The sequence below is a fragment of the Mirounga leonina genome, unplaced genomic scaffold, assembly GCF_011800145.1.
Source record: "Mirounga leonina isolate KUSES-001 unplaced genomic scaffold, KU_Mleo_1.0 Mir_104, whole genome shotgun sequence".
Lineage (NCBI taxonomy): Eukaryota > Metazoa > Chordata > Mammalia > Carnivora > Phocidae > Mirounga > Mirounga leonina.
Genome location: NW_023270231.1, coordinates 311370 through 326589, shown reverse-complemented (window position 1 = coordinate 326589; position 15220 = coordinate 311370). Strand labels below are relative to the sequence as shown.

The window sequence follows — 15220 nt, the reverse complement described above, 5'->3', positions numbered from 1 at the left end:
AGATGAGCCAGGTTCCTCAGGACTGGCCTACTGTGGACCACCCAGCCAACACCAGACCAAAAAGCAAGGGCCTCAGTATCATACCATACAATACTGGACACACCAGGCTCTAAAGTATTGGTAGATAAAAACAAGGAGAGGTAAAATGCTCTCCAGGTCCTCCCAGCCCCACCCTTATGAACATCCTCACCATGAAGGGCTGAGCCTGGAAATTGCCCCCTTTGAGCGGGGCAGGCTTAACTGTTAAAGCAGCTGAACTATTTTGTACAATGCAAGCCAGGGCTGTGGAAATTGAATTCCCTGCAGTTGTTTACAGGTCAAACCCCTTTTTCCTCCCTGCCTATTAACCCTTCTTTTCCTGAGCTCATTCTGAATGGTAGTTGGAAACATACATTTTAAAAATTATATTCCTTTTGCTTTCTTTTTAGATTAACTGTATTTTTCCATCTAGATTTAACTTCCTAGGTGATGGTTATTTTTACCATTTATATCTCTTATTTCTAATTATAAACTCTTATAATACTGAGGATATATTAGTGTCTAAAAATACTGGCTGAAAACATTATTATTATTATTTTTTAATCAGTAGGTTATTTATACTGGCTCATTTTCCAAGGTCTTTCAGCAAATATTTATTGGGTCTCTCTTGTGTGCAAGGCTCTGAGCTAAAACACTGGGAGTATTGTATGGCGGGTTGAGAGAGATACAAAAGTCTAAGAGGTAGTCCTTGCTCCTGAGAAGTCCCCCAGCCTATTTGGAAAGAGATGACACATGCAACACATGAGATCATGAAGGATGGACAGGTTGGGCCCAAGCCTTTCAGGTTGGAGAGAACTTGAACATGTGTCAAGATGTGAAGGCAGGACTCTGCCTAGATCTGTAAGTTCAGTGGCTCCTGGGTAGAAGATAGGGTTAGCCCAACAGGGTAGTGGGCATGTGGGTCTGGGTAGCAGATGGATTTGAATGCCAGGCTAAAAAGTACAGACTTTATCCTGAAGGCAACAGGGAGTCATGGAAGGTTTGGGAAGAGCAGAATGGTATGGCTAATACACATATACACACAAATACACGCTTCTGTCTCTGTCTCTATTTATCGTTAGACTGTTGTGTTTTTTCTTTGGTCATTCTGCTGCCTGTAGATGTAGGTTAAGGGAAAGAGAACTGGAAGTGCATATGCAGAGGGATGAGCAGGCCTCCCACGTGCCAGAACTCAGCTCAGGCTCCCAGAGTTGAGGCACGGGCCAGTGGTCAACTCAAATAGCACTGTCACCTTGATGTCTTTCCCTGTTCCCTCGGTTGGAAAGAAGCAATTGTCTCTGTGATCTCACTGCCATTAACAACGATGATAATTGCCAACACTGATTATGTTCTTTCTATGTCAGATACTGAGTGTTTTAAAGTTTTTGTGCCATTTCATTTGGCTTAAGGGAGTTTGTAACTTGCCCAAGGTGATGCAGCTGGAAAGTGGCTATGCTGTTCTTGCTACCAGGGGACTTGGCTCTGGATTGGGAATCATCTTAGTTAACAGTGAGTGCTTCCTGGGTTTTAGGCACTCTCCTAAGTGTTTTTTATGTTTTAACTTCTTCCATCCTCACAAAAACCTATGAAGTGGATACTTAATTATCATTCCCATTTTAAATGTGAAGAAACGGAGATGTGGAGAGTCACAGAGCCAGGATCTGAGCCGAGAAGACTGACTGCAGGGCCATTCCCTATGGTGCTCTAGGAAGCTGCCTGCCCACCCTTAGTGCCTCAAGTAGGTCTCCACTGGGGATCCCCTGTGGTCTGGCTGTTTGTATGTCCATCCCCATCTCTCCACGGTGCTGTGGGCTCCGTGGACAAAGCCAGAGGTCTATTCCTTCTAGAATGCCTTTCTTAGCACAGCATATTCTTTCACAGAGAAGCTCAGGAAATGTTTGTTAAGAGAATGTGTACCTCCAACATGGAGACAGTAGACCCTGTCGGTGCTGAGACAGCTCAGAGGCCTGTCTCTCAGGACACTGGGTCAAGATCTACCCTCAGTGCAGGCACATGCACGATGTTGCCTGTGTGAGGCACTTTTGGTCAGCACTGAAGGAGACATTCTCTTGTATGACACAAGCACCAGAAACTCAGATTTCCAGAATGTCAGAGCTGGAAGAGGCATGAAGAATCATTTCTTCCAACCCCTCCCTTTTTTTTTTTTTTTTTAATTATAGTGTATTATTTGTTTCAGGGGTGCAGGTCTGTGATTCATCAGTCTTAATACAATTCACAGCGCTCACCATAGCACATACCCTCCCCAATGTCCATCACCCAGCCACCCTGTCCCTCCCACCCCCCTCCACTCCAGCAACCCTCAGTTTGTTTCCTGAGATTAAGAGTCTCTTATGCCAACCCCTTCCTTTTATGGAGAGGGACCATGGGCCTTGTGCAAAACCAGGATGCAGTCTTGCCTCCCTCACTTTGCTAGGCCAGTGCTCCCTGGAACCCTGGGGCATCTGTGGAGACCTTTCCCCACTTTCATGGGAGGTGGGTGAGGGGTCAGAAAGTTGGGGGGAGAGCTCCTGGTTCCTCATCCCTCCTTCAAAACTGTCAGCTCTGCTTTTTAGCTCTTTCACATATTGGGATTCCCTTTAACAAGGAGCCCTCTGGCTGAAAATGTTTAAAACCACTATTGTAGTATATCACTATGCAAGTTTTTAAAAAATTCCGAAAGTACTTTCACAACATTTAACTCTTTTGCTCTTCGTGACATGCAAATAGCACAGACAGGCTTGGGATTATTTTCTCTGTTTTACAGTTGGGATAATGGAAGCTTGGGGAAATCAGATGATTTAACTTACATGGATTATATAGCAGATTAGTGGCAGGGCAAAGAAGCCAGGGCATCAACCCCAAAGGTTAGATTATTTAATATAATCAATACAAACTTGGGAGAGGGGCTGGCAAATGTAATTTCCCGCCCCCCACAGATGATGCTAAGGGGTTTTCATTCCCTTTTCCTTCCTCTCCACCTTCCCTTCCGTTCCCTTTCGTTCCCTTCCTTTCCCTTCCCTCCCCTCCCCTCCCTTCCGTCCTTTCCCTTCCCCTCTCCTCCCTCCCCTCCCTTCCCCTTCCCTTCCCTTCTCACCCCTTCCCTTCCTTTCTTCTTTCTTCTTTCTTCACAACTAGCCACAGGTTTAGAGGCTCCTACTCAAACCGTCATTATAGAGCAAGTTGCTTCTTTTGACAGGCAACTAATTTCTCTAAAATCTACAGTGTATTATTAAGTATTATTTTTTAAAGTGGGGGCTTGATAGTCAAGACATTCATCTCTGGCATAGAAAGACATGGTTTAAGAGATAGACTTTCCTAATTTCTAACCTTAGGGCCAGTTACCTGACCTCATTGGGCCCTAATTCCTGCTCTGTAGAACAGATACATCAAAAGTGTCTGAGTATCTGATACAGAGTATCTGTCTCTGGGGGCTGCTGAGGCTTAAATGAGTTAATGCATGTACAACAATGAGCATAGTGTGTGGCTCATATTAAGTTGTCAGTAAGCTAAAAAATGATTTCAGTTGGATAATGCCTAGTTGAAAGCTAACAAGTTTCTGTGGTATAAGACATTTCCAGATCAATTTACTTTTGAAATTGTCAATCACCAAAAGAAGTATCTATTATAGAGTATTTCTTAAATTCATTTGGCAAAGTAACCCTCTTTACATGTAGAATGTTCTAGGGTAAGTGCTCTCCAAACCACAAAACATTGCTCTAAAATCCCACGTTATTTTGATAAGGGGGGGAGCAAGATAAATCTGTGTAGACCAGATTTATATGGCTTAGAAAGAGACTTTAATTTTTAAAGATAGTGGTCCTTCAAAGCTAGTATCATGGCACTAATGTTAAGTTGGGATCTATAAAAATGATTGTATAGCTTGGCTTATATAGTTTCTTTGATATCAAAAGCCAGAGGAATAGTTAAATGTTATAAACAAGTTTATTTTATGTAGGGAAATAAAACAATACTGCCAGTCAGAAGAGCAGGGTGATGCCAAAGCCCGGCTTGCACCTCACGTAAGCTAACAGGCTGAGAAATCTGATTCCACAGTTCGATGAAAAGAAAGTTGGCACAGATTTTTGAAGAGACACTGCACATCAGAGATGAGAGCAAATTTCCCTTTCTTAGAGAAATGGGTTGAATTATTATATAGCACTTTGATTCTCTGCTGAGGATATGCAGGATCTTTGATTCTATCTGAAAGAAAATCAGAGCTAGTGGTTGGGTAAAGAATGGGGCCCATTATTCAGGAGGGGATTTAAACAATTCTAATACTGAGAGGTCTTCTCCTGGGGCCAGTTATAATTTTTGATCTCCTGTTTCCATCTACCTCTAAAGACTCTTTGAATGTAGGAAATGAGTCTAGATGTTAGATCAGATTTTTTTTTTTTTTGAGTGAATGAAGTCTAAGAAGAGATGATTATAGAAGAGTAAATTCCATTGATCTACCTTGCACAGCTAGCAAGTCAGATTTACACATTTGTATCTCTTGGCTGCCTCTACAGCCACAGTCCGGCACCTCCAAAAATGACACCTGTTATAATATATTTTTAAAAAGTCAGTTGCCTTTTGTGGCTAAGACAACTAAATGACCAGCAAGGATTCTTGCTCTCTTTCCCTAGCATAGAGGTGTTGGTGGGAAGTGGCTCCCTAGCCAGCAGTTGCAATTCCCACCCTGTCTGGCATCTAGGTGGGCCAGGTGATTGGGTTCTGGCCAGTGGAATACAGCAGAAGTCATGCACATGTCTCCTAGCCTGACTCCCCCAAATCTCCAGGGCAGGTTCTTCCTCATCTGTTAGCTAGATGTTGACAGCCAGAAAGATGCAAGCAGACAGTGGAGTCTCTGTAAGCCTGAATCTCAACCGGGGCCCTCAGCCCCAAAACTGGCCACCAGGTGAATAAGAATTAAACATCTATTGCATTAAATAGCTAAGAATTCAGAGTTTATCTGTCACAGCACCTAGGGTTATCTTAACTAACGCACTTGAAGGATTTGAACTTAATACGTTTATGTAGGACTTTGAATTCTGCTTTAAGTGTTATTTCAAAGTTGCCAGCATTTTTTTTTTTTTCATATCTGCTGGCAGATCTATGGAAATATGGGCCAGAATAGTAGGCACTCTGGTTGCTCAGCAACATCCAATCAACTGCCCACTCATTTAATAAACAACTACTTATTTGCATGTGCTTACTATGTGTCAATATATTGCAGGCCCTGAGGAGATAATAAATAACACAACTATGGTCCTTGCTTTTAGAGAGCTGACATTTTAGTGGCAGGGAGGAAGAGAAGAGGGGAAGAAAGACAATATATATCTAGACCAGCGGTCAGCAAACTTCATCTGTAAAGAAGCAGACAGTGAATGTTTCAGGCTTTGTGGGTCACACAGCCTCTGTTGGAACTCAGTGGTGACAGGTCAGGAGGGTCCTGAACACGTCTAGGCAGGTGTGGAGATGGCCTGGGCTCTGGGGTCTATTTCCTGGGTGGAAATATAGAGAGATGGTTGGGTTGAAGTGATGTCTTAGAGGATTCGGCATGTCCAAAGTTGGGTCGCCAGGATTTATAGAAAAACTTCCAAAGATCCTATGGAATGGAGGGCTGTGAATTCTTTTTTTTTTTTTAATTTAATTTTTTTCATTTTATTATGTTAGTCACCATACATTACATCATTAGTTTTTGATGTGGTGTTCCATGATTCATTGTTTGCGTGTAACACCCAGCGCTCCATGCAGAACGTGCCCTCCTTAATACCCATCACCAGGCTAACCAATCCCCCCACCCCCTCCCCTCTAGAACCCTCAGTTTGTTTTTCAGAGTCCATAGTCTCTCCTGGTTCATCTCCCCCCTTCAATTGCCCCCCTTCATTTTTCCCTTCCTACTATCTTCTTCTTCTTTTTTTTTTAACATATAATGTATTATTTGTTTCAGAGGTACAGGTGTGAATTCTTTAGATTACTTTTGACATCAGCAGAACTTTGTGTCACTTTAGTTTGCTTTCCTGCCCAGGCTGTCCTCTGCAGTTACACAGAGGGGCAAAACCGGGGAAAAGAAAGTTGGGGAGGGCAGGGCAGGGCAGGGGGACTCAAGTCAAGTTGCAATGAGAAGTAGATGCCTGCAGTCAAGTCGGAAGATAGCTACAGGACCAATGATGATGGTAAAGATGGTTAAATTCACAATGCTGCTCCCGTGATGAAAAGAGTACTTTCCTTACACTTCTCCCTTGGCAGTCACTTATCAGAATTTGTGATCTTACCTGAATTTGACCACATATTTTAGATCTTGGACAGAGATCTCTATCTAAATCAGTACCCACTGGTGAACAAGATTTCCTGAGGATTCAGCTTCAGCAGAGCCAGTGACAATTTTGGCATCTGGAGCCGCTAAATGTATGACGGACGGGTGCTTGGAAATGTGCACATTTCAGTGGGATGTCAGATTGGACCCAGATACCTAGAGGGTGTGTTGGCCTATCAGTGCCAAGGATATAGGCCAGAAGATCAGGAGAGTGTCCCTGAGGCCCCAAATCAAGAAGCAGCAGCTCCTCTTTATTACATATATCAGGTAAGGCCATGTAATGTTCACCAAAACGAACACAAGTAGGTCACTCTTGAATCTAAGAAATTACTTTGCTAGGAGGCTGATTGAGTAAAAGGCCTGAAGCCACAGATCGGGGGGAATTGATTTTCTCAAAGTCAGATTCCCTTTAAACAAAGGATGCTTGAGCCCACAGTCTAAGCAAGAATTTAGTCGTTAGAAAGTAAGTTGAAAAATAGCCTCGGGATCTAAAAAATAAAGCACAGCCATTTGCTCATGGATTTTAAGGTTACTCTGTTCTTTCTGTTTGGTGATTTATCCATTCCATGGGCTTGTATGGTCTGATTTACGCAAACTCAAGGCTGACAAAAAAAAAAAAAAAAAAAAAAAAATCCCTGTGGCCTAAAGAAGGGGGTTGAAACAAACAAAGCAAGCATGCTAAACATCCACGCCATGGCAGGTGCTAGTTTCTGAATCCCTCACTGCAAGTAGTGGGGACAGGAGGCACTGTTACCTGTAATTCCGACAGCAACCCTGTGAAGGTCAGGATCTTACCCCCTTTTGGAGGAGATGATGTAACTGAGGTCCAGGGAGGTGGAATAACTTGTTCTAGGTCATGTGCCTAGCGAAGAGCAGAGCAGAGACTCAAGTCCTGGCCTGTGTGCCTCCAGAGCCCAAGCTCATAACCATTCTGCCAGTGTTTCTCACCCAACCACCTAGAGCACCATGAGCCTCCTAGCTTGGGGAGCAGGCTTTTTAAATGTGCACATTCCTGAGCCTCATCTCTGTGCTCTAAAAGTAGAGTGTCCAGCTGTTGGGACCCAGGAATCTATACTTTTTAACAAGGCCTCCAGGTAGTTCTATTTCCTGAAGTTTGAGAACCGCTGATCTTGCTATGGTGCCTCCCCTCCTGAGGAGAAGTCTTTTTTTTTTTTTTTTTAAGATTTTACTTATTTATTTGACAGAGAGAGACACAGCGAGAGAGGGAACACAAGCAGGGGGAGTGGGAGAGGGAGAAGCAGGCTTCCCGCTGAGCAGGGAGCCCGATGTGGGGCTCGATCCCAGGACTCTGGGATCATGACCTGAGCAGAAGGCAGACGCTTAACAACTGAGCCACCCAGGCGCCCCCTGAGGAGAATTCTTGATGAAGTGCAAGTCTTGAGGAGATGAGGGGGCTCCCCACAGTCTCTGATGAGGTTTAGGGTCAACACAAAGTGCTGGGACCCCTGTTCCCAGGAGGAGTGATTGGGGAAGTTTGCACCAATGGGCAGCTGCGGGGGGTCCCTAACCCCTCTTGCTCCAAGGAAGCCGAAGTCCAGCCAGGAGATGGACAATATGACTGCAGGGGTGAGGCTGACGACGATGCAGTCACATAGATTGGCATCCAAGGCATCAGGGCAGAGAGGAATTTGGGATTGCATAGCCCAGCACCTCTAATTCATTTCTTAACTTCAGAGAAGTTAAGGCCACCCCCCTGGGTAACAGCAGGGCCAGGATAGAAGCCTCTGCCTTCTCTTCATCTCTATCTCATCACCATTATGTCCCCAATATATCTAGCCTGCTGCTCATGTGTAGAGAAGAATCTGGCTTTATTTTCAACCACCCCATTACCCTGGAGGGAAAAGAACTGGATAACATCCATGTTCTAATTCTGACAAACACACAACTGTTAGTAGACACATGCCAATTTTGTCCACCAGGAAATAGTATTTTTTTCTTCCCTGAGGGAAATAGGCCATTCTGAGGATTCTGAGGGAGAGAGCCCAGGTCCAACCATGGTCAACAATTTTATACGTAGGAGAAACTTGCTTGCCTGCCCAAGGCCTTCCACAAAAGAACTACTTTTATGTTTTCATGTACACTGCAGGGGGTGACACCACCCCTTCTCTGCATCTGAGAGGAAGATGGTCTGGGAAGGAGGTCACATAACTGGTGTCCCTTCTAAGGGCATTAAAATACTCTGAGCTCGCCACTCCCCGCCCCCCACTAGTCATTGAAAATGTTCCAATTGTGTCACTTGAGCCATTTAGCTGTGACACTGGCTACAGCAAGATGAATGTGGCCTGGAGAGTCATGGGGCCTAAATTAAGGTCCCCATTTATTCATAGCTCACTGTGAGGCCTTAGGCAGCCTATTGGGCTGGCCTGCCTCAGTTAATCCATCTAGAAAAGGAAAGCTATATCATGAAGGCTGATATTCTTCACAATCACACCAAAGAACAGAATGCTTTGAAAAAGATAAGTCATCCCAGTGTGTTCAGACTTTAGTCACGTGCTACCTCCTTGCCATTGGCCATACCTGTCAGTAACCACTCACCTAGGTAACTTTCACTGAACAAGGATCAGGTGCCAGTGCATACATGATATGTTTCCATTTTATAGATGTGGAAATTGAGGATTATAAGAGCTAAGTAACCTAGCAGATGTCTTTTCCAGAGCAGGAGTCAGAAGAACAGGGGATAAGAGAAATTAACTCAGACTTGGACTATTTCTGGAATGAGCATCACTTGCAGTAAATTTATTCCCCAAGGACAATGCCCTTGTGCAATCACCATGCCAAAGGTTTGCTGGGAAGTGGTTAGGCCCCTAATGGTTATGGTAATAGCCAGATAGGGAGCCCTTGGTTGGCACCTGCTGAAAGTTAGCACAGGTAGTGGGCCTATGGTAGCTGAGTCCTAATGTGTGCCCAGTAGAAGGTGGGAAATGGGTTCTGGGCCCTCAAAATGTTCACAGTCTAGGAAGGAGAATGGGGTATGTGTAAATAGCCCTGCAACAGGGGATGTTGTGCTGATGTCCTGGGGAGTCAAATGTACTGTGGGAACACAAAAGGTCAGGAGATGGCTTCTATAAGGTGTGGAAGGCATGATAACAGAGGAGACAATGAAACCTGTCCTTTGTGGTAGACAGGGTTGTGGCCCCCCTGACAATGTCCATGCCCCTTCCCCAGAACTGACATGGCAGAAGGGACATTGCAGATGTGATTAAAGTTATAGACTTTGAGTTTGGGAGATTATCCCGGGTTATCTGGGGGGGCCCAAACTAACTACATGGTTCTTAAAAGCAGAGAACCTTTCTTGGCTGTGGTCAGAGAGAAGATGTGAGGATGGGAGAAGGGTCAGAGAGATACGACGTTGCTTGGTTTGAGGATGAGGAAAGGTAACAGGAACTGAGAAATATGGGCGGTCTCTAGAAGAAAGTGGAAAAGACAAAGAAACAGATTTTCCAGAAGGTACACAGCCCTGCTAATATCTCGATTTTAGCCCAGGGAGTCCCCAGTATGACTTGTGATCTATGATAAATTTGTGTTTTTTAAGCCACTGTTTGAGGTAATTAGTTACGGCAGCAATAGGAAATGAATACAGCCTTGGTGAATGGGATGTGGTAAGATAGACATGGAGGGTGGGGTTCCAGATAAGAGAGCAAAGGATCTGGGTTTGCGGGAGGTGGGGGCAGAGAGCATAAGCAGAGCTGTCCAGTAGAACTTTCTGCGATGATGGAAATGGTCTCCATCTGTGCTGTCTAGGATGGTAGCTGCTAGCCACATGGGGCTTCTTGAGCACTTACCACATGGCTAGTGCAACTGAGGGACTGATTTTTCAATTTTGATTAATTAAAAATTAAATTTAAATAGCCATACACAGCTAGTAGCAACTGTATTTGACATCACAGGCACAGAGAGCATTAAGTTTGAGAGATAAAGACCCAACTTTCAATGTGCCAGGTCCAGCACTTAGAACTTTTGCACATGTGAGGTCATGTGATCCTCTCAATGAGCCTATGAGGTTGGCATTATATATGGTGATCCCCATATACCAGATGAGAGAACTAAGGCATGAAGGACCCGATAACTTGTCCAGAATCACAGACTGATAAGCAGTCTGTGCCAGGATTGAGTTCCAGGATTCCAGAGTCAACATTCCAGTCCATGGCACTCTGCTAACATTCTATCATACTATGCCATGCCTCTTACCACTGCATTGTGACACCATAAGGAATAAAGAATGTGATGGAGGCAGTGGACAGAAAAATAGAGGCCGCCATGAGGCAAGGTGGCCAGGGAAGGCTTCCCTAGGGAGTGACATTTACTTTCAGTGCTCAAGGCTGAGGAGGAGTTGGCTTAGAAAAAGAGGGGAATGGGGTAGACAGAGTGCCAGGTAGAGGGAACAGGTGTGAAACCTCCAAGGTGAGGAAGAACAAGATATATTCAAGGAAATGAAAGTCGATCAGAATGACTGGAGTCATGAGAGTAAGAGAGTGAGTGTCCAAGGTCAAGGGTGGAGAAGATGGCAAAGGCCAGAGAACACAGGGTCTGGTAAAATTGTGAATGCCTTTCCAAGGATTTGAATGTATTCTAAAAATTAATATGCATATATACTATATATTAATACATAAATGCACACACATATTTTTCACTCCTTTCATGGGGAAATGGAGTAGATGTGATCATGTGTGGATCAGGAGAAAATGGCCTAACTTCATCAATAACCATCATTCTCAAGTCCTTCAGAATCCCTCAGAGAAAGCAGTAGCATTTCACATACATCTATAACTTTATATTTTCAAAGTACTTTCCTACCCTTTGTATCTTCACTAGTACCCTGGACAAAGGTAGAGATTTTTATCTCCATTTTGCAGATGGGTGAATTAATTCTCAGAGAAAGAAACTGACTTGCCCAAAGTCCCAGCTGGTTAGTGGCAGAGCTGAGTCTAGAATCCTTGTTGCCTGAGTCTCTTTAAGCAGATACAGTCCAGGAAAGATGGGCTCACAAGGCCCTCCACTCTGGCCCTCTGCTTCACCCAGCCCTCTCCTTCCTGTGAAATGGAAGCAAAGGTGGCCTTTACCTTTCGGATGCCATCATGCTTCATTTCAATCACATGGAGGGTGTAGTTGGTCCGGCGTCCCTTCTCATTAAACTGCACGTTTCCTGTCAAGCCTTCAAACCGCACCTGGAAAGGAAACCAAGTAGTGACCATGAACTCAGAAGTCCCAATCCCACTTGTTTGCTTTTTCTGCTGAAGCGAAAGTCCACAACCTGAGAAGTTTACATGGGATGAGGTCTTGGAATAATATGGCTACCAAAAAACCTCGCTACTCCCTTTCCCACAGCAGACATCGCCATCAGAGCACAGTTCTCTTTCCAACCAAACTGAGATTCATCCTGAAAACCTTGTTCATCTGTTGCCTTAGGCAAACAGTAACCATGGATCAAAGTAGATTCTGAGAAGAAATCTCTGCACCATGTCTAATAGGACACCCCCATCATGACCACACCATGGGTGGCACCGCTCTGCAGACACACGCCTTTTGTGGAGAAACAGAAGGAGGTCTGTGAAGCAAAGGGACCAGTGTGCCATCCCTGGTGAGTCAGAAGAAGCTGGCCTTATGATGCCTCAGGCGAGGCTTGAATATGGTTTCTTAGTTCCCGTGTGAGGCTGGGGAATAAAAACTTGGGAATCCGAAGACCGGGAACTGGGAGACCTGAATTTGACCCTGGGAAACGGAGTGACCTTGGATGATTCACCTAAGCCTCCAGTTTCCAAAATTCCAGCCCTGTCTTCATGTTAAGACCAGAGCATGCGGGGCTTTAAACAAGTCTCAGCTGGTTAAAACAAAATTTGCATTCAACCCTAAATATGCTGCATGGGATTTCTTTTCCACAAATGAGTCAGATCAAACTTTTGGGGCCTCACATCTTCAAGATCATATAGAAGGTCAAGTGGTCAGCATGTGGGATTTAAGAGCTTTAGGGCCAAGTCTGCCACTCTGGAGATGACCAATAAATCTCACTCAGGTCCACCCTCCGGTGAAGGATGAGTCTTGCTGTATGTCATCTACTCAGGTACAAGAAAGCACATTCTCTAATGGTGACCCACCACCATGTGTTCTCAGATCAGTGTGGCCTAAGGCCAGGGAGGTGAATGTCTACCTGTCACCAACAGGAACCCGGCCCTATGACCCCGCACTGTTTATTTCCCCCTTCAAATAGCTCAAAAGGAAGACTTACAGGGTTTTATCTTTTTCTTACTGACCAGCTCCTGTGCCCTCAGAAGGTATAAGAATAGTTGGGGTGTGTATGTATTTGAGAGAAGGGGTGGGGGAGCAGAAAGAGAGAGAGACAGAGCGGGAGGGATGGAGGGAAGGAGGGAGACTGATGGCTCTGAGGATGACCCTCTCATCACCTTCTGGTGTGGAGTCTCAGTGGGGAGGCCATGACAGGCCCAGAGCACTGAACAAATTATACAACAAGCTCTTCACTCTCTCAGATGAAATGTGGAAAAATCCTTACTCTGGAAAAGTCTAGACTGGCTTTGCCTTTCAGAGAGAAAACAAAACACAGATCCTCCTGGGAAAAATAAGAGGAATGGAGCCATTGCAATCTGTCAGCAAGTTTGCTTTCTCACCTTGGTCATCTCTTGCCCATCTCTGGCTTTCCCATTCATTCGGTTCCAAGTACTGGTTTATGTAACTCATTTGGGAAAACAGACTGAGACACATGTGCAGATGACCAATTTTCCCAAACAGAAGGAGGGGTGTCATTAATGATCCAAATGGGCATCTGTGCTTTGGCCCTGGTCTCACGTATCATACCAATTATCAGTATGGCATGTTAGTATAAATTGTGTAATATGTCTATGACTCAGTTTCCTCATTTGTTTAATGGGACCAATTAAGAGTTAATTATGTCTTAAGGTTGTTTTAAGGATTAAATGAGATATTTTATGATCGATGCTGGCCCCATGGTGAGTATTCAATGAAGGCCAGCTGTTATTTATTGTTAGTAATAGTGGCGATAATAACTACCACCATTTGCCAAGTATTTCATGTTTACGAAGCACTTTCATGCCTATTCATCTCCATATACAGGAACTCATGAGGTATGCCATTTAGAGATGATCTTCCTTTATGTGGGAGAAACCAAACCTCTGGAAGGTAAACTGATTTGCTTCAGACTTAAGACTTTTCAGGGTAAAAGGCAGGCCTAAAATCCAGGGCTTCTATATTCCAGTATCTTCAGTGATGATGCCAAGTGGCCTCTCCAACAGGGGACAATGTTGTCTTGCTAGGCTCTGAAATGTGCACAGCAGTATGGTCTCTGTGCCTACCACTACCACCTGCTGTTTCCGCTGGGCATTTCCCCAGCTATGCTCTGGTCATGCCTAATGACTCGGCCATGAGCAGGTCACTGAGCCCCACTGTTTCTTGGTTTCCTCCTCAAAGAATGGAAGTGCTTTGCGTATTCCCTGGACACGAGTGTTCCATGTAAAGTGTACATTATTTGAATGATGAGGATGACGAGGATGGTTGCTACTCTGACTGTGGGGTCGTAGGGTGGGTTAGGTATGGGCAAATAAGATGACTTTAACATTGAAGCCTTGAGTCTGCTAAGCTGTTATCTCAGAGCAGGGAACTCTCTCAGCACAAAGGGAGGTCTTGTCACTGTCATTTTTACAAGCCTTTCTCAGTTTCCAAAAAAATCATTAGTGGAATTCTAGGCCCCCTACCTGAAGGACTCTTGCACTGTCATGTGTTTTCACAGGAGGCTGTGTATTTGACGTTCACAGAAACCCAGTAAGGAGCGAGAGTGGCAGTTATTTTGTCCATTTTACAGATAGGATTATTGAGACTTGGAGCTTATGGCACTTGGGTTCAGGATTTACAGTAAGTCATGAGAGGTCTGGGGCAGCTGGAGGCTCTTACCATCTAGTTGGAGAAGCTAAGATTTATACACACTGAAATAGATCAAAGGGTGGGAAAGGAGATGTCCCAGAATCACCCTTCCATGATGGCAGAGCAAGGAGAGGTCAACCGAATGGCTCAGCCCCACACCATTTATGTGGACAGTTGGAACTTAGAGTCAGAAGCAGCAGCTTCTCAGAAATGTCCACTTTGGGCAAATCAGGAAACTGCTGTCCTATCCATCAGGGCTGAGAGTCTTGGCCCTCATCGCCCCCATCACCCATCCGAGGGAGACTGGGGTCAGACTGAGTTCTTGCTTGCTGAAACTCCTGCTGCCATCCTGGTGCCTGCCAGCTTCCTCTGTGAAAAACAGAATTAGCCGTGGTTTCCTGCAAGTGGTACTGGGCGCCAGCTCAGAGTCTACCACAAATGAGATGCTAAAGGACAACTTTTCTTTCCTGCCCGGTGCTGGAGGAGTGCCGGGTGGTGTTTCCACTGTTTGAGGCATCAACACTGCAGATTTCTTCGTCCCCTATTCCTGGGGGACAGCAGAGATGCTCTGGACCCAGGGCTTCTGTAACCTCGTTGTGGCTGCCTTCAGGTGGATCTCATCCTCTTGGCCCCTCCTCCTGAGTGCCCACTGGGTGCGGGAAATCAGGGCCTGTGGACTAGGTCCCGGTGGACCACATTCTGTTTATTCTGGCCAGGGCAAGTCTCAGGACCCCTCTGAGCTCCCACTTTTCCACCTGCACAATGGGAAGAATAACTTGGCCTTAATTATCTCATTCAGTTGCCCCCATGTTCAAAGAAGCTTATACATTCTTCTTTCTTTTCTTTTTCTTTCTTTTTTTCTATTTATTTGTTTATTTATTTATTTGGAGCCTTGTGACAAGCCAATGAGGCAGGCAGTGCTAAGAGGATTACATACATTTAGGAGATGAGGAAATCAAAGCCAGAAAAGTTGAGCAGTTAGTCCAAGATCTTCAA

General features: G+C 44.8%; 1 protein-coding gene across 4 annotated transcripts in view; it reads right to left on the bottom strand.

The window, feature by feature from the left end:
- GRIA1 (glutamate ionotropic receptor AMPA type subunit 1) overlaps nucleotides 1-15220 on the bottom strand; it is a 296932-nt gene that overhangs the window by 92539 nt on the left and 189173 nt on the right. For all 4 annotated transcript variants that reach the window (XM_035012648.1, XM_035012639.1, XM_035012657.1 and 1 more), the window contains one exon: nucleotides 11398-11502. In XM_035012648.1, coding sequence (XP_034868539.1) covers nucleotides 11398-11502 — 105 coding nt within the window. The remainder of the gene's footprint in view (nucleotides 1-11397; nucleotides 11503-15220) is intronic.